Source organism: Triticum aestivum, chromosome 3D, assembly GCF_018294505.1.
Source record: "Triticum aestivum cultivar Chinese Spring chromosome 3D, IWGSC CS RefSeq v2.1, whole genome shotgun sequence".
Taxonomy (NCBI): domain Eukaryota; kingdom Viridiplantae; phylum Streptophyta; class Magnoliopsida; order Poales; family Poaceae; genus Triticum; species Triticum aestivum.
In genome coordinates, this window is record NC_057802.1 from 445,604,014 (window position 1) to 445,618,332 (window position 14,319).

A 14,319-nucleotide genomic window follows, 5' to 3' on the forward strand; every position below is an offset into this window, starting at 1 on the left:
TTCATGGAAAACTCTCTGGAAGACGGAAGTGCCATCGAAAGTACGTATGCTTTTGTGGAGGCTCTCGAAGCAACCTCTGCCAACGGAAGATGTGAGGGAACACTGCAACATGACCACGACGAGCTCCTGCGGTTTCTGCGGCGCCGCTGATTCATGGCGCCACTCTCTCATCGAATGCACCGTCTCCAGGTGTACATGGGCGTTAGTTGATGAAGAGCTGTGCTGCACCCTGATGGCTACAACTGAGAATCGCGCCAAGAGCTGGCTTTTCAACCTGATGGGATCGCTATCACATGAGCAATTCACCCTGCTGGCGGTGACACTTTGGGCTATCTGGACATCTCGGCGTAAGACCATACATGAAGCTATATTCCAGACCCCACATGCGATAAGGGCCTTTATAACACGCTATATCCAAGACTTGGAGGCAGTGAGGAAGCCCAGGAAACAGAGCCAAGCAACGGCGAGATCTATACATTTGGTCATTCGACCGAAGGCCCCTCCAGCAGATTATGCGAAGATACACGGGGGTTCGCCCACAGAGAGGGGGTCGGCAGTAGCTATCTGCAGAGATAGTCAAGGAGTTTTCATGGGCAGCTCAGCTTTAGTGATTGCCGGAGTTTGCGATGCAGCCACACTGGAAGCCATTGCATTGGCGGAGGATCTCAATCAACACCACTACATTGTTGCATCCGACTGCAAGCAGGTGATCAATGACATTGCTAAAGGTAGTAAGGGAGATTACGGAGTTATTATCAGAGAGATCAGATCAAGGTCACCATCTTCTACTTGTAGATTTACTTTTAAAAGGCGTGAGGCTAATGTAGAAGCCCACAAATTAGCTAAACATGCACTATCTTTACTTCCAGGGCGTTATGTGTGGTTAGGCCAGCCACATGACCCAATTTGTATCCCACATTCTGTGAACTTTGAGTAATAAAAGGTATTTTTTCTCAACAAAAAAAAGGTACTCTCTATCTAAAAAAAAAAGCGGCATATAAGGTTTACCCTAGATCCGCACGTCCATGCTTATGGTTCTGCTTATCTCCGTTGAAAGGAACGCACACCAGCGATCCAGATTTAGCTTCTAATCGGCCGATCCCTCTGCTCCCATATCAATCCGTACATTCTGCCTTTCAGATCTGTTGATATATGTTGACACCGCACTACTGTTCATTCTTAACTTCATTAGCTATCGGCCGACTTGTGCCATGTTGAACTCTACACCCGTGGTTGCACAGTTTGCAGTCCTTGTTGAGCTGTTGATCATTACAGCTGAGAAGGTGCTTCAAGCACGCAACGGAATTAACTGCGGAAGTCGACATCGGCTGCACGAGAAATGGGGACTGGTGCGTGAAAATTTATTTTGAATAAGTCGATTTTTTATGCCATTAGATTAAGATCCAATAGTTGTTCTTCTTTCTTTTTCCTTCATTCAGCTCCTTCCTTCTTCAACTGTTTGTCCTCCCATAAAATCAACTTACTCAAATACAAATTAACTCGAGTACAGATAGCTATTGTGTCACTATTGAGGAGCACAGAAATACTTAAAATAGCTAGCAAAAGAAGCAAAGATAGAATTCTCCCCGCTCGGTCTTGTTCATTTGGTGTCATTGAGTACAAATTGACATACACAGATGTCCATACTCTATCAAAAGAATGAAAAACATGAACATATGGGTACACGCATATAATATACTCCCTACGTCCCAAAATGTAAGACCATTTTTGACACTATCGAAAAGTGCTTAGAATGCTTCTTTCCTTGCTCTTGAGAGCTAGCAGAAACATGTTTAACCCGTTGGACTCGCCACCAACAAGTATCTTCCGGACTTCAAGCGCTATCTAGACTAGAGAAGAGCCATTACTAATCTCCCTATACACGGAGGTTCTGCGGATCGACTTCACCCCCGCCCGGGGCTCCTGGGCGGCTCATGGCGGCCGTTGGCGCTGGATCCAGGGTAGTCGTTGACCTCGATGTCCATCCGCGCCACCACTTCGCCGACGACGCTTCGCTCCTCAGCGGCCGCGGTCACCACGCCCTGTATGGACAGCAAAAGCCGCGTTAGTGTCACACACCTCAAGCTGAATATACATATTCTAGATGCATGCACTCAGTTTGCAACTTGCTGGCAAACACCACACCGGGAGCGGGAATGTTCTTGTTGCACCAGCGAGGTGGACCTTTCGATCGTGTGGGTGGGTGCAATACAACTACGAATGGCTTATGAGGAGTGGCCACGCATGTGGGCTGCACTGCGGCCGGCCATCTAGCCGTGCATGCATGTGGCTGGGGATGGGATCAGTGCACTGGCAACCGGCCGACACAGCTTCGGGAATGCTCTTCCGAGCGTCCAAAGGTCACATGCAATTTTGTCAAACTGTGGGTGCCGCGTCAGTGCTCTATGGTGGACACCAGCTACAGAGAGCACTTGACTTAAACTCTGAGTGTGAGTGCGCTAGCTCCCTCCCTAGTCAAATGGTTAATATGTAGAAAGAATTATCAATTATGTTTCCTGCTAGCTAGTGCCGTCTCGGCACAATGTATGCGCTAGCTTCGAGCCTCTGAATACTGAAACGGACAAGGGAACAGGCAAGCCATTCATGGTGACGGCTCCGGCCACTGGCAAGCAGAAGAAGCCAGAGCCAGGTACGTATGACTGTGTACAAGTAACAATCGACATCTATCATCAAGCCACAACTAATTTAATCCGCTTAACAGAAATATACTGTACATCTACAAGAACGGCAAAGGCATCAGGTAGAGTGAGAGATTGACCTGAACAGGCGCCGCCTCCAGAGTTAGACTAGAAGCTGAGGCTAGATGATTTCCCAAGGCCACGCTTCCTACATCCGAGAGCAAGGCTCAAAATTAAGATGCATGCATGCACATACACATGCCAAGAAAGAAGATGAACTGATATTAAGTAAGGTCCATGCATGCGTGCATGGGGTTGGAGGTCAAACACTTACTCGACACAGGCACGGAGGAGACCAGCGGAAGAAGAAGATGGCACGACAGCAGCAGCACGAGAGCAAGGACGGGCTTCATCTTCCTGCGCTCCATCGATATCGCCATCTTCACCACAACGAAAACGCAGAGCAAGGGAGGGGAGCACCGTGCTATGAACCACCTCCAAGCTCCGCCTCTCTTCCGTCGAGCGTCTAGGCTCTCTCGCTCGCCGCCTACCGCACAAGTATACACTGCACTTGGCTATCGAGCTGCTGCGTGCGACAATGGTGCCTTGGGTGGTGGGTGTGAGGGGTATTTTATACCACGGGGAGGGCCTCTCCTTGGTCCTTTGTCCCTCCCTCCCGCTCAAAAGTCAACTTCACGCGCCATGTTGAGCTCTTGTCTCTGCGTGCGCACGACAGTGCCTGTGTTGTGCTGGGGCCTTTTCGCTTCTCTGGATTTTTCCGGCTGGACCCGTCCGTCCGCGTTCATGCGTCCGAGCTGGGTGACACTGACCTGCGGCCAAGGGCGAGGTGTCGCGTGCGCAGGCCCGGTGCGTCGACGAGTGCGCATCGCAATGTGTCCGGCACAGTGGGGGCGATGCGCCGTGCGGAGGCTGAACATCATGCGTGCCCCCGTATGATTGGGCTGCGGTGGTCAACGACGCCGCAGAGTGCGTCGGAGTCCAGGAGAGCTCAGATGCAGTGGATGCTCACCGCATGCGTGGATCCACGGGAAATATCGGTAGGACGGTAGCTAGTAGGTATCTGCTCCTGTCGTGCATTTTTATCTGCGTTCCGTGGGTCCGTTTATGTAGACTAGTCCGGCATTCGTAGATTTATTTTTGATTTTTGAGGGTACGGCATGGGCGCGCCTATACCTCGCTCGACGCGAGTTCGATCGTAGCCTCGCCTGAAGCGAGCCCCATACTGGGCCGCCCAGGCGCGCACGAATCCACTGAATCATTCTTTTTCTGGGTCTTTTTGGTTTTTGATTTATTTATTGTACTTTAATACTTTCCGATATTCTAAACGTATATATTACAAAAATAAACTTTACTAAAATCTGATGCTCATCCGCTCCCCCGCTCGCAACCACGGCGACCTCACGCCTCCCGCTCGCCATTGCCAGATCCACCGCAGCTCTCGCCGCGCTATCCACTCGACATGCCTCCTCGCCGACGAGGACCACGGGCGCCGAGCGCGGCCGCACCCCCTTCCCCTCCCCAGTTGCCTCGTCATATCCACGAAGCCTTTCCGGAGATTCTGAGATTGATCTCACCAGTTCCGCAGGGAGTGCTCATGGTGACTGGGGCTCGGAGTTGGGTGGAGCGGGCGATCAGGATCCGCGACGCCACCGCGTCATGGATCTGGCGAGTTCAGGAGTGGAAAGCGGCGGATCGGGTGGTGGTGGCGGCGACAGACCCGAGCACGAGATCTATGGCGCTGCAATATGCGGGGACCTGTCAGAGGAGGGCGGATCTGGAGCAGAGGACCCTGGCGAAATTGATCCACGACGAGGCCACGATGGAGGAGAGGGCAAGGATGCCCGCCTTCCCCCAATCCCCGCCGGCAGCGGTTGTGATGTGGGCGCGGGCGGAGGCGAAGTCAAAGGATCCATGGAGGGCGCGGCGGTGGGAGTGCATGCTGGGGGTGATACCATCAGGTGCATCTTCGCAGCACGCATCCTCGTCGACGGCGGCCAGTCGAGATTGAGCGCGGATTCCCAAGTGGAGGTGAGGGCTCTGGAGGGGATTTCTGCTGCTACTTGCCATAATTTTCAATCCACGCCTCCTGGCTCTCCGATTCAAGTGGCACATAAGCGTGAGAATCGGCGGGCGACGTCGCCGCCGGCGTTGGTTACTTCTTCTCCGGCGAGAAAAAACTATGGGGGGTGCTCTGTCACTGCATGGAGGGCCCTGCTTGTCGGGTGTGTGGTGGATGTGAGGCCCGAGCTAGAGACACTTGGCGACTGCTGGTTGGCTGGCGCTCGAAAAGGGGAGATGCCCAAGCAGAAGACGCTTCCTACAGATCCTATAAGAGAGAGCAAGGCCCAGTCTGTTCCCCAAGCTAGGGTTCATCTCCGTCGCCGCTGCAGGGCTCCTCCTGACTCGCTAGTGTGGGTCAGGAAAGATTTGTTTGAGCGTGGAGAGTTCTCTGCCAAAGATTGCCACCCTGTTGGAGTGGCTGATCACCTGCCCCTTCCGAAGCAGTTCATTTACTCCAGGGATTGTTGGGCTAGAGAGCACGGGAGAATTCCATTTGCTGTTGTGGTCAAAAGGATGGCCGGAGCTGGAAGAGAGGGTTCACGAGGAGGGAGATATGCAGCAGGGAGGGGAAGAAATGAGACAGGGCGTGGTGGGACTGCTAACCCCAAATCATCAGGAGGAGGGGAGACGCAACACCAGACTGCTCGAGCTCCTGCGACCCAGATGCCTCCCATCTCTATCTACTCCAGGCCACCGATTGTTCCTCTGCCTCAACCGAATCATATGTTCTCACAGGGCCAGATGTATGCAGGATTTCCACCAGGAGGATATGCTCAATTCCAGGGTGTAAGTCAGTGGCCTATGCAACAGCAAAAATTCCCTTATCAGTTTCCTTTGCAGCCAGGCATGCTGCCATACCAATAGCAACTACCTTTCAACTCCGGGAGCTCGTCTGGTGGCAATGGCCCAGCTTTACCCTCTGGATCTAGCAAAAACAAGAAGAAGAAATATCCCAAAGGGGGGGGCTGTGGACAACAATGCTGATCAGACACAGAGCAACAGTGATGTGGAGGGGAGTGCACCTTACAATGTTGATCCGAAGTTCATTGGAGCCATATGCTATAACTGTGGACTGCCTGGACACTTTGTTGGGATGTGCTCTCTGCCCAGGAATTGTTTCATCTGTAAAACTGCTGGCCATCATATGGATGTATGCCCCACCTGGTATAAGCCATACCCTGCTGCACACTATTGGGGGAGTGCTAACACAGGCCTGGGGTTCTTCCATGTGGAAGCTAGAGATGTTAGTGATAGCAATTGGCTTAACTTTGGAAATGTAGGCTTAGTGGTTGTGGAGGAAGGGAATATCACAGGAGATGAGCTTGGGCAATGTTTCACTGAGATGTGGAAAACCAACTGGCCATGGCAGATAAGACCATATGATAAAAACAAATTCCTGGTGAGGTTCCCCCCAAATAAAAGAATTGCTGAGCTTGCTGAGTACCCATCCATGAATCTGAAAAGGAAGAAAGCAACTATATCTTTCATGAAATGGGGAGGAGAAATGCCAGAATATGACTCCTTGACAGAAACTTGGATAGTAATGGAAGGATTGCCCCCAAAGTGGATAAGCTGGAGTGTTATAGCTCAAGTGGCATCCATTTTAGGGGTTCTGGTTAATATTGATTGGCACATGATATTCAGAAGCTTTTATGAGAAAGTGAGAATTCAAGTTGCAGTCAGAGACCCCAGCAAAATACCTACTGATAGAGTGGTGGAAATTCAGCACGAGCTGTATCTGTTGAGGTTTGCAGTGAAAAAAGATGCTAAAGAAAGCTCCAACTCTGACAACCCATCTGACCCTGCTAGCAATAAGATTGAGGACACCAATGTCAACAGTGATGATGATCTACTGGGAGAAGAAATGGAAACTGAGATGGAAAAGTCTGGGAAAAATATTAATACCCCAAGGCCCTCTGCTGCTCCTAGAGGATCCAAATCAAATAGCAACAAAACTCCTGGGGCTACTATTGAGATTACTACAGGCTCAAAAAATCAGAGAGCTCCACTGACCAAAAGCTATTTGGAAGTGGTCCAGAAGAAAACTAGAGATGATTTTGGAGAAAGGTTGCTACCTAGCTTTGAAGCTGTTGTAAATCAAAGTCATGACAAGGCTGTTGGTCTAAAAAAACAAAACTGCTGTGAAGTGGGGGCCTATAGAAGCCACCAGAATGAGTGACAGAATCAAAAGAGATGGAAAACCTGCTTTGACCAAGGCCCAAGAATTGAAGCAGAAGAGAGACTTGGAGATTCCTAAAGGTAATAAAAGGAATACTGATTCTTTTACCTGCTTACATAATGAGCTTTTACTTAATATTGCTAAATCTTCTGGTATTAATATGGGAGATGACTGCTTGACAGCTGCTCAAAATGTTGAGATAATAAAACAGGTTGAGCTAGACAGGTTAGCTAAGCTCCAAGACAATAACCCAAAGATTTTTCTCCCTCCTCATATTGATATCACAGGAGAGGAATTTAATTGTGTTGAGCCTGATCCCACTGGCAGAGATAAAAATGGGGATAATACACATAATAATGTGCATGATACCTCAGATGTGCCATGGGTTGAGGTGTCTTCCCATAGGAAGAGTAAAATTAGGAGGAGACTAAAAATTTAATCATGATAGGTGTATTTTGGAATGTCAGAGGACTAAATGGATCCTCCAAAAGCACTAGGGTGCAGGAGCTCATTAGAGCACATCACCCTAATTTTATTTGTCTTTCTGAATGAAAAAAGGAAAATTTTACCAGTCCCCAACTAGAGGCCATAGATGTTGGCCTTGAATTTGTGTGGAACTGGCTTCCAGCTGTGAATACTGCTGGAGGGGTGTTGGTGGGTGTGAAAGATGATGTGTTTGAAATTTTTAGTTATGACATTCACATCTTTAGTGTTGCTCTTATGCTGAGAAATAAAATAGAAAACAACATATGGAGACTAATTTCTGTGTATGCTTTTTCTTATGATGCTTTTAAACTAGAATTTATTCAAGAGCTGCATAGTGTTTTTGATATGTGGGATGGCCCTACTATGATAGGTGGGGATTTTAATCTAGTCGGAGAGGCTTGTGACAAAAATACTGGTGAGATAAACCAGCATTGGGCAGATCTCTTTAATGACTGGATTAATAAATTTGGCCTTATTGAGCTCAAAAACTCAGGGAGGAAATTTACTTGGGGTAACAACTAGGATTCCGTAGTTATGGCCACTTTAGGTAGAGTCTTCATTACTGTGGAGTGGGAGAGCTTACATCCTAATATTCAGGTGAAAGCTCTGCCTAGAGTGGCTAGTGATCACACTCCTCTGGTGGTTGATACCTGTGCCATTAAGATCCCTAAAAACAAAATGTTCAGGTTTGAGAAATGGTGTCTTGAGGTGGAAGGTTTCAGGGAAGTGGTGATCAAAGCTTGGAATACTGAGTGTCACTTAGTTAAAGCCATTGATATTTGGTAGTTCAAAATTAGGATTACTAGAAATGCTATTAAAGGGTGGTGCATCAATTATGAGGCTGCCCAAAATAGACAGAAGCAATCTCTAATTGCTGAATATAACTGCCTTGATATTATTGCAGAATCCCAACCTCTTTCCCCTAACTCCAGGAATAAAATTAAATCTATTTCAGGTGAGCTGAATGATATCTGGACCAGGGAGGAGATCAAAGCCAGGCAGAGGTCCAGAGAGAGGGACATCCTGGAGGGAGAACATAATACTGGATACTTCAAGGCCATTGCTAACCAGAAAAGGAGAAAAAACAAGTACTGATGCTGGAAGGAGAAAATGGTCCTGTGAATGATCCTAAAGGTATTCTAAATGTTGCTGTTAAATTTAAGAAGTTATTTGGACACCAAGATAAAATTGACATCACCTTAGAAGATGACTTTCGGGGTGATGATAGTAAAGTTACTAGTGCTCAAAATGATATTCTTAACACCCCTTTTACTGAGCAAGAAATTAAGGAGGCAGTCTTTGGCTCTTATGCTGAGGGGGCTCCTGGACCTGATGGGTTCCCTTTTTGTCTTACCAGCAATTTTGGGATGTTATTAAGAATGATTTTTTTGCTCTGTTTAGAGACTGGGAGAAAGGTGAGCTAGATTTATTTAGACTCAACTTCTCTCTACTTACCCTAGTTCCTAAGGAGGTGGATGCTGTCAAAATTGAAATGTTTAGACCCTTGGCTATGACTAATTGCAGCTTTAATTTTTTTTCCAAGTGTGTCACCAATAAGTTTGGCCCCATCTGTAATGAATTGATTTCCCCTAATCAAACTGCTTTTATAAAAGGCAGGTTTATTGTGGAAAGCATTGTAGCTGCACATGAAATAATTCATGATGTTCATGCTAGGAAAATGTCTGGTTTTGTTTTCAAACTTGACTATGAGAAAGCTTATGACATGGTAAATAGAGAGTTTCTAGTAGATATGATGTCCACAAGGGGCTTTAGCCCTGACTGGATCAATAACATTAAGTCTTTGTTATATAATGGATCTGTTGGTGTCAGGTTAAATGACATGAACAGTGACTTTTTCTTGACTGGTAAGGGAGTAAGGCAGGGGGACCCTGCTTCACCCCTACTGTTTAATCTTGTAGCAGATGTCTTCACTAGAATACTAGACAAGGCATCTTCTAACAAGTTTATTGAGGGGTTTTTCCTCCCTCTAATCCTGCTGGAGTAATCAGCCTGCAATATGCAGATGATACTCTCCTTTTTCTAGGCAATAGTTTAGACCAGGCTAAAAACCTAAAGTGGCTATTATCTTGTTTTGAACAGATCTCTGGCTTGAGGATCAACTTTCATAAATGTGATTTGGTCCCCATTAATATTAATTCTGATAGGGCTAATATTTTTGCCCAAGTCATGGGTTGTAAGCTGGGAAGTTTTCCCATTAGATATCTTGGAGCTGCTCTTCACTACAATAGACTTAGGAAAGAGGATCTTCAACCAGTGGTTGACAAAATTATTAAAAGAGGGGCAGACTGGAGAGGGAGGCTCCTGTCCTTTGGCAAGAGATTAATACTAGTACAATCCTGCCTGGCTAGTATCCCTTCATATTTGATGGGGATAATTAAATTCCCTAAATGGGCTATAGCCCTGATCAATTCCCAACTGGCTCACTGTTTCTGGGATGATTATGAGGGGCATTTTAAATACCACCTTGCTAATTGGGGGTCCCTAGCCACTAAAAAGCATTTTGGTGGTCTGGGTATAACTAATTTCGCAGATTTTAATCTTTGCCTTCTTGCTTCCTGGGGCAAAAGATATATCTTAGATGAGGGTAAGATCTGGAAGAATATAATTGACCATAAATATAATATTCATAATCCTAATATTTTTGCCTGCTCTAGTGTGGGAGCCGAATACTCTGGGCTATTAAGGCCACTAAATTCGGGTATGCCTGGAAGGTGGGTAATGGCAAGAGTATTAGATTTTGGGAAGATTGCTGGTGTGGTGAGACTAATCTTGCTACTCAGTACTGGGGGCTTTACTCCATTGCTGTGGACCAGCATGCTACCATTGATGAGGTTTGGGATGGGGTCAACTTGAAGATTAATTTCAGGAGATGTTTCTCCTCCAGCATGATGATTGACTGGAATAACCTTTTTGAGGAGATTAAAACTCTAGTTCTGATTGACAGACCTGATACCCTTGTATGGAAATACGAGACGAAGGGACTGTATGCAGTAAAATCCTTTTACAATGTTGTTAATTTTAGGGGGATCCTCCCTGGGAATATTCCTGTGGTGTGGAAAATAAAAATACCTCCTAGAATTCAATTTTTTCTCTGGTTGATTGCACAAAATAAACTCTTAACCAGAGACAACCTTTGCAAGAGACAACATGTTCCAGATATAACTTGCCTTTTTTTGTTCTGAACATGAGTCCTCTTGCCATTTATTCTTTTCTTGTGTTGTTGCTGCTGAACTTTGGAGAGTAGTTAGGGAAGCGGCCAATATTGATATTTGTGATAATATACACAAAACGCTGGAATGCTGGGTCAGCAAACTTAACACTGCAACTGCCTTTGTGCAAGCTGCGGCCCTGTGGGCTCTCTGGAAAAGCAGGAATGACATATGTTTTAATCGATTGACTTGGATGGGTATGCAGGTGATCGTCAGGAAGACTACAAAAAACCTATCCTTATGGGAGGTGGTCTGGCCAGATGCTGCCAAGCCGGAGCTAAAAGATATCGTGCGGAAGCTGGAGCAGATGGCAAGAAATCCCCCACCCCTCCTGTGGCCAGATCCAGGTTGATTGGGGGAAGATATGGGGGGAGAACTCTCTGGGAGCGATCTGATCATGCTTTGATATACCTGGCGCCGTGGCGACCTCCAATTCATGTAAATGCGTGGAGAGGCGACTAAGGGCTGGAGCTCCGTCCTGTTTTACCTTAGCTTCTTTCAGTTTTAGCCTTTCTATCGTCGAGGGGAGTTTCCCCGACGGGCATGTTGCTCTTTAGTTTCCTAAGCTTTTAAGCTTTGTAATACTTAATTGATACATGACCGTGTTCTGCTGGGTTTCATTGTTAATGCAATGGAGCCGGGGCTAGGCCCTTTTTCTCTAAAAAAAACTTTACTTACAATTTTGAAAAATGTTAATCATGCATTTAAAATTTTTAAACATGTACATAAAATGTTTCCAATGTATACACAGAAGTCCAATGAGTATGAAAAAAGTAGACATAAAAATAAGTTTTTAAAATTGTTAACTATTTATTTAAGAAATATTAAACATGTATATATTTTTCCTGATGCATACAAAAAAATATAATGTGTAGGAAAAGAGTAGACATACATAAATATATGTGTTCAAAATGTTAATCATCTATTTAAAAAATGTTCTTGATGTATAAAAAAATGTAAAACGTGTTATAAAATAATTGAACAAAAAACATAAATTCCTAAAATATGATTGTGTATAAAAAATGTTAAACATGCATAAAAAATGTCCCTGATATAAACCAAAAAATTAAAATGTGTATGAAAAAAGTAGTCATCAAACACAAATATTTGGAAAAAAAATGTCAGTCCTCTATTTTTCAAAAATGTTAAACATACAAAAAAAATGATCTGACGTATACGAAAAAAATTAGAGCATTTTTTAAAAAGTTTGAACATGAAAACATAAATTTTCAAAAATGTTGATCATGCATAAAAATGTTAATCATATATTTTAAAAATGCTAAGCATGTATTAAAAATGTTCCTGATATATACCGAAAATGTATAATGTATATGAAAAAAGTAGTCATCAAACATTAATTTAAAAAAAAATTAATTATGTATTTTAAAAATGTTAAACATGTGAGAAAAATGATCCTAGTGTATACGTAAAATGTAAAAATGTGTATGAAAAATGTAGAGTTGTGTTGAAGGAAAAACGTAGAAAAACAATGAAAACCAAAGAAACGAAAGAAAGAAACACCTCAGAAACGAAGAAAAATGAAAAGCCTGAAGAGAGTTGTGAAATCCATCAGAAAACGAAGAAAAAAAACAGAAGACAAACGGCGAAATCTAATGAAACTAAGAAAGAACAAAAAAATAAAGAGAACAGAAAAAAAAATCAAAGAAAGAAACAAAAGAAACCGAAGAAAAACTGTGCAAAAGAAGAAAAAACCGAGGAAAAACATAAGAAAACCAAAAAAAGAAGAAAAAGAAAACACATTGAAGACTAAAAAAACTGCAGAAAATACAAAAAAAAGAAGCCAAACCCCGAGAAAAAAACCCTCACAGAAAAAATAGAAGAAAACCAAGAACTAAAACCAACGAATGAAACTCAGCGAACCCGAACAAAACACAACGAATGACAAAAAAACAGACGAAATGGGCCGGCCGAGTAACTATAGTGCGGAGACAAAGCTTTAGGCGAGACGGAAGGAGAACTCGCACTAAGAGTGATATAGCTCCTGCATTCGTAGTGGAGGTATTTCTAAAGCTGGCCATATGGGCCCTCTCTTGCCGGTTGGCCCACATGCATGTATTTTTTGGCCCGTCATGGGCCTGGCAAGGTACATGTTAAAAGGGCTAGGGTCACGGAACAAGGCTGATCCCGAAGGCCAGGTCAAGCCTTAAGAACCGACACAACACGACCCTTTTAACTATGGGACCTTTTTAGGCCTCTTTGTTTTGCTCTTTTGACGGCCATGCTGTTTTGTCCTTTTCAGGTTTGTTTTAGCTTTTTAACGCAAGCTAGCCCACAACCATGACGTGTCGGACCAGTCATTTTAACTTGTGTGTCGGGTTGTTCTTTAAAGTCAGGCTTTTGGGTTGGTATAACACTACCCTTTTATAAAAAGGCTATCACGGGCCATGTCGTGCCAGGTCTTTTATAGTCGGGCCGGTCTGTGTGGAATCTGTCAATACTCAACAATTTAGGTTTGGAGCCCATACTGAACAATTCTTCCGGATTTATTTTAGATAGCATACTGGCATCGAAGAATCTCCTTGCAACACTGCAATCGGGAGGCTAATTATGTGGCGCACAATGGATAACATCTTCATTTATTTCCACAAATATCTTCCGGATGATGATAATGTATTATGGGTCGTGCTGATCTAGTGAGGGATCACTTTGCGTCAAATGCATTATATCATGCTTCCTATTTTAGGCGAAAATTCCGGATGCACTGAGATCTTTTCAACACCATTGCAAAAGCTATGGAGAAGCATGATCCTTTGTTTCAACCGAGAAGGAATGCAATGGGAGTAGCAAGTAGAAGTCCATAGTTGAAGATTACCCAGCCATGCGAGTCCTTGCTTATGATGCCCTGCCGATGCCATTGATGACTATGTTCGCATTGGGGAAGATCTCATCCTGGAGTGTGTGAGACGATTATGTGATGCTCAGATCATAATCTATGGACCGGAGTACTGGATGGCTCCCGTTGATGGAGACACCGAGAGGCCCATGGCAGAAAATAAAGACACAGGTTGCCCCAGGATGCTTGAATCTATTGACTGTATGCGTTGGACATGGACGATTTGCCCCGTGGCATGGCAAGGTCAGTACATAGTGCATTTTGATGATCCAACAATCATTCTTAAGGCATTTGCATCACATTATCTCTGGATTTAGTACACATAATTTGGATGCCTAGCTATCACAATGATCTTAATGTCCTCTCATGATTTCCTCGTTCCAAGGCTTGTTACCGGTGGCATATCCACGTTGCAACTACGTTGTCAATAACAATGAGTACATCAAGGGATACTACCTAGCCGATGACATCTATCTTTCATGGGCCATATTTTGTGTAAGACAATCCACCGTCCTAAAGGCAACAAGGAATCTCACTTTGCAACTATGCAAGAATCTGCTAGAAATGATGTTTACAAAGCTTTTGGCGTGTTTGGATGACGCTTTGTGATATTCCGTGGCTCCGCTGATTATTAGAAGTCCGAGACCTTGTGGAAGATCATGACAATATGTGTTATCTTTCACAATAAGATCATCGACGATGAGAAAGAGGACCCATAGAACTTTCAATATCTTTTCAATGGAAGTCGTGGAGCCGGAACATAACCCAAATAGGACCGAAGCCTTCCCGTGACGCCCGGATAATTAAGATACAATAATCCCTTGCTAATGATGCCAGGTCATCACATTA

General features: G+C 44.7%; 2 protein-coding genes across 2 annotated transcripts; one reads left to right on the plus strand and one right to left on the minus strand.

The window, feature by feature from the left end:
* Window positions 1–1,573: 1,573 nt before the first annotated feature.
* LOC123074899 (uncharacterized) lies at window positions 1,574–3,277 on the minus strand. The gene is made up of 3 exons (XM_044497631.1): window positions 2,974–3,277; window positions 2,780–2,847; window positions 1,574–2,042 (listed from the first exon to the last, which is right to left on the minus strand). The coding sequence occupies exons 1-3, from the start codon at window positions 3,077–3,079 to the stop codon at window positions 1,905–1,907; spliced, it is 312 nt and encodes a 103-aa protein (XP_044353566.1). The 5' UTR covers window positions 3,080–3,277; the 3' UTR covers window positions 1,574–1,904.
* Window positions 3,278–4,057: 780 nt separating this feature from the next.
* LOC123074900 (uncharacterized) lies at window positions 4,058–11,261 on the plus strand. Its single transcript, XM_044497632.1, has 3 exons — window positions 4,058–6,980; window positions 8,342–8,520; window positions 10,822–11,261. The coding sequence occupies exon 1, from the start codon at window positions 5,623–5,625 to the stop codon at window positions 6,898–6,900; it is 1,278 nt and encodes a 425-aa protein (XP_044353567.1). The 5' UTR covers window positions 4,058–5,622; the 3' UTR covers window positions 6,901–6,980; window positions 8,342–8,520; window positions 10,822–11,261.
* The last annotated feature ends 3,058 nt before the right edge of the window (window positions 11,262–14,319 follow it).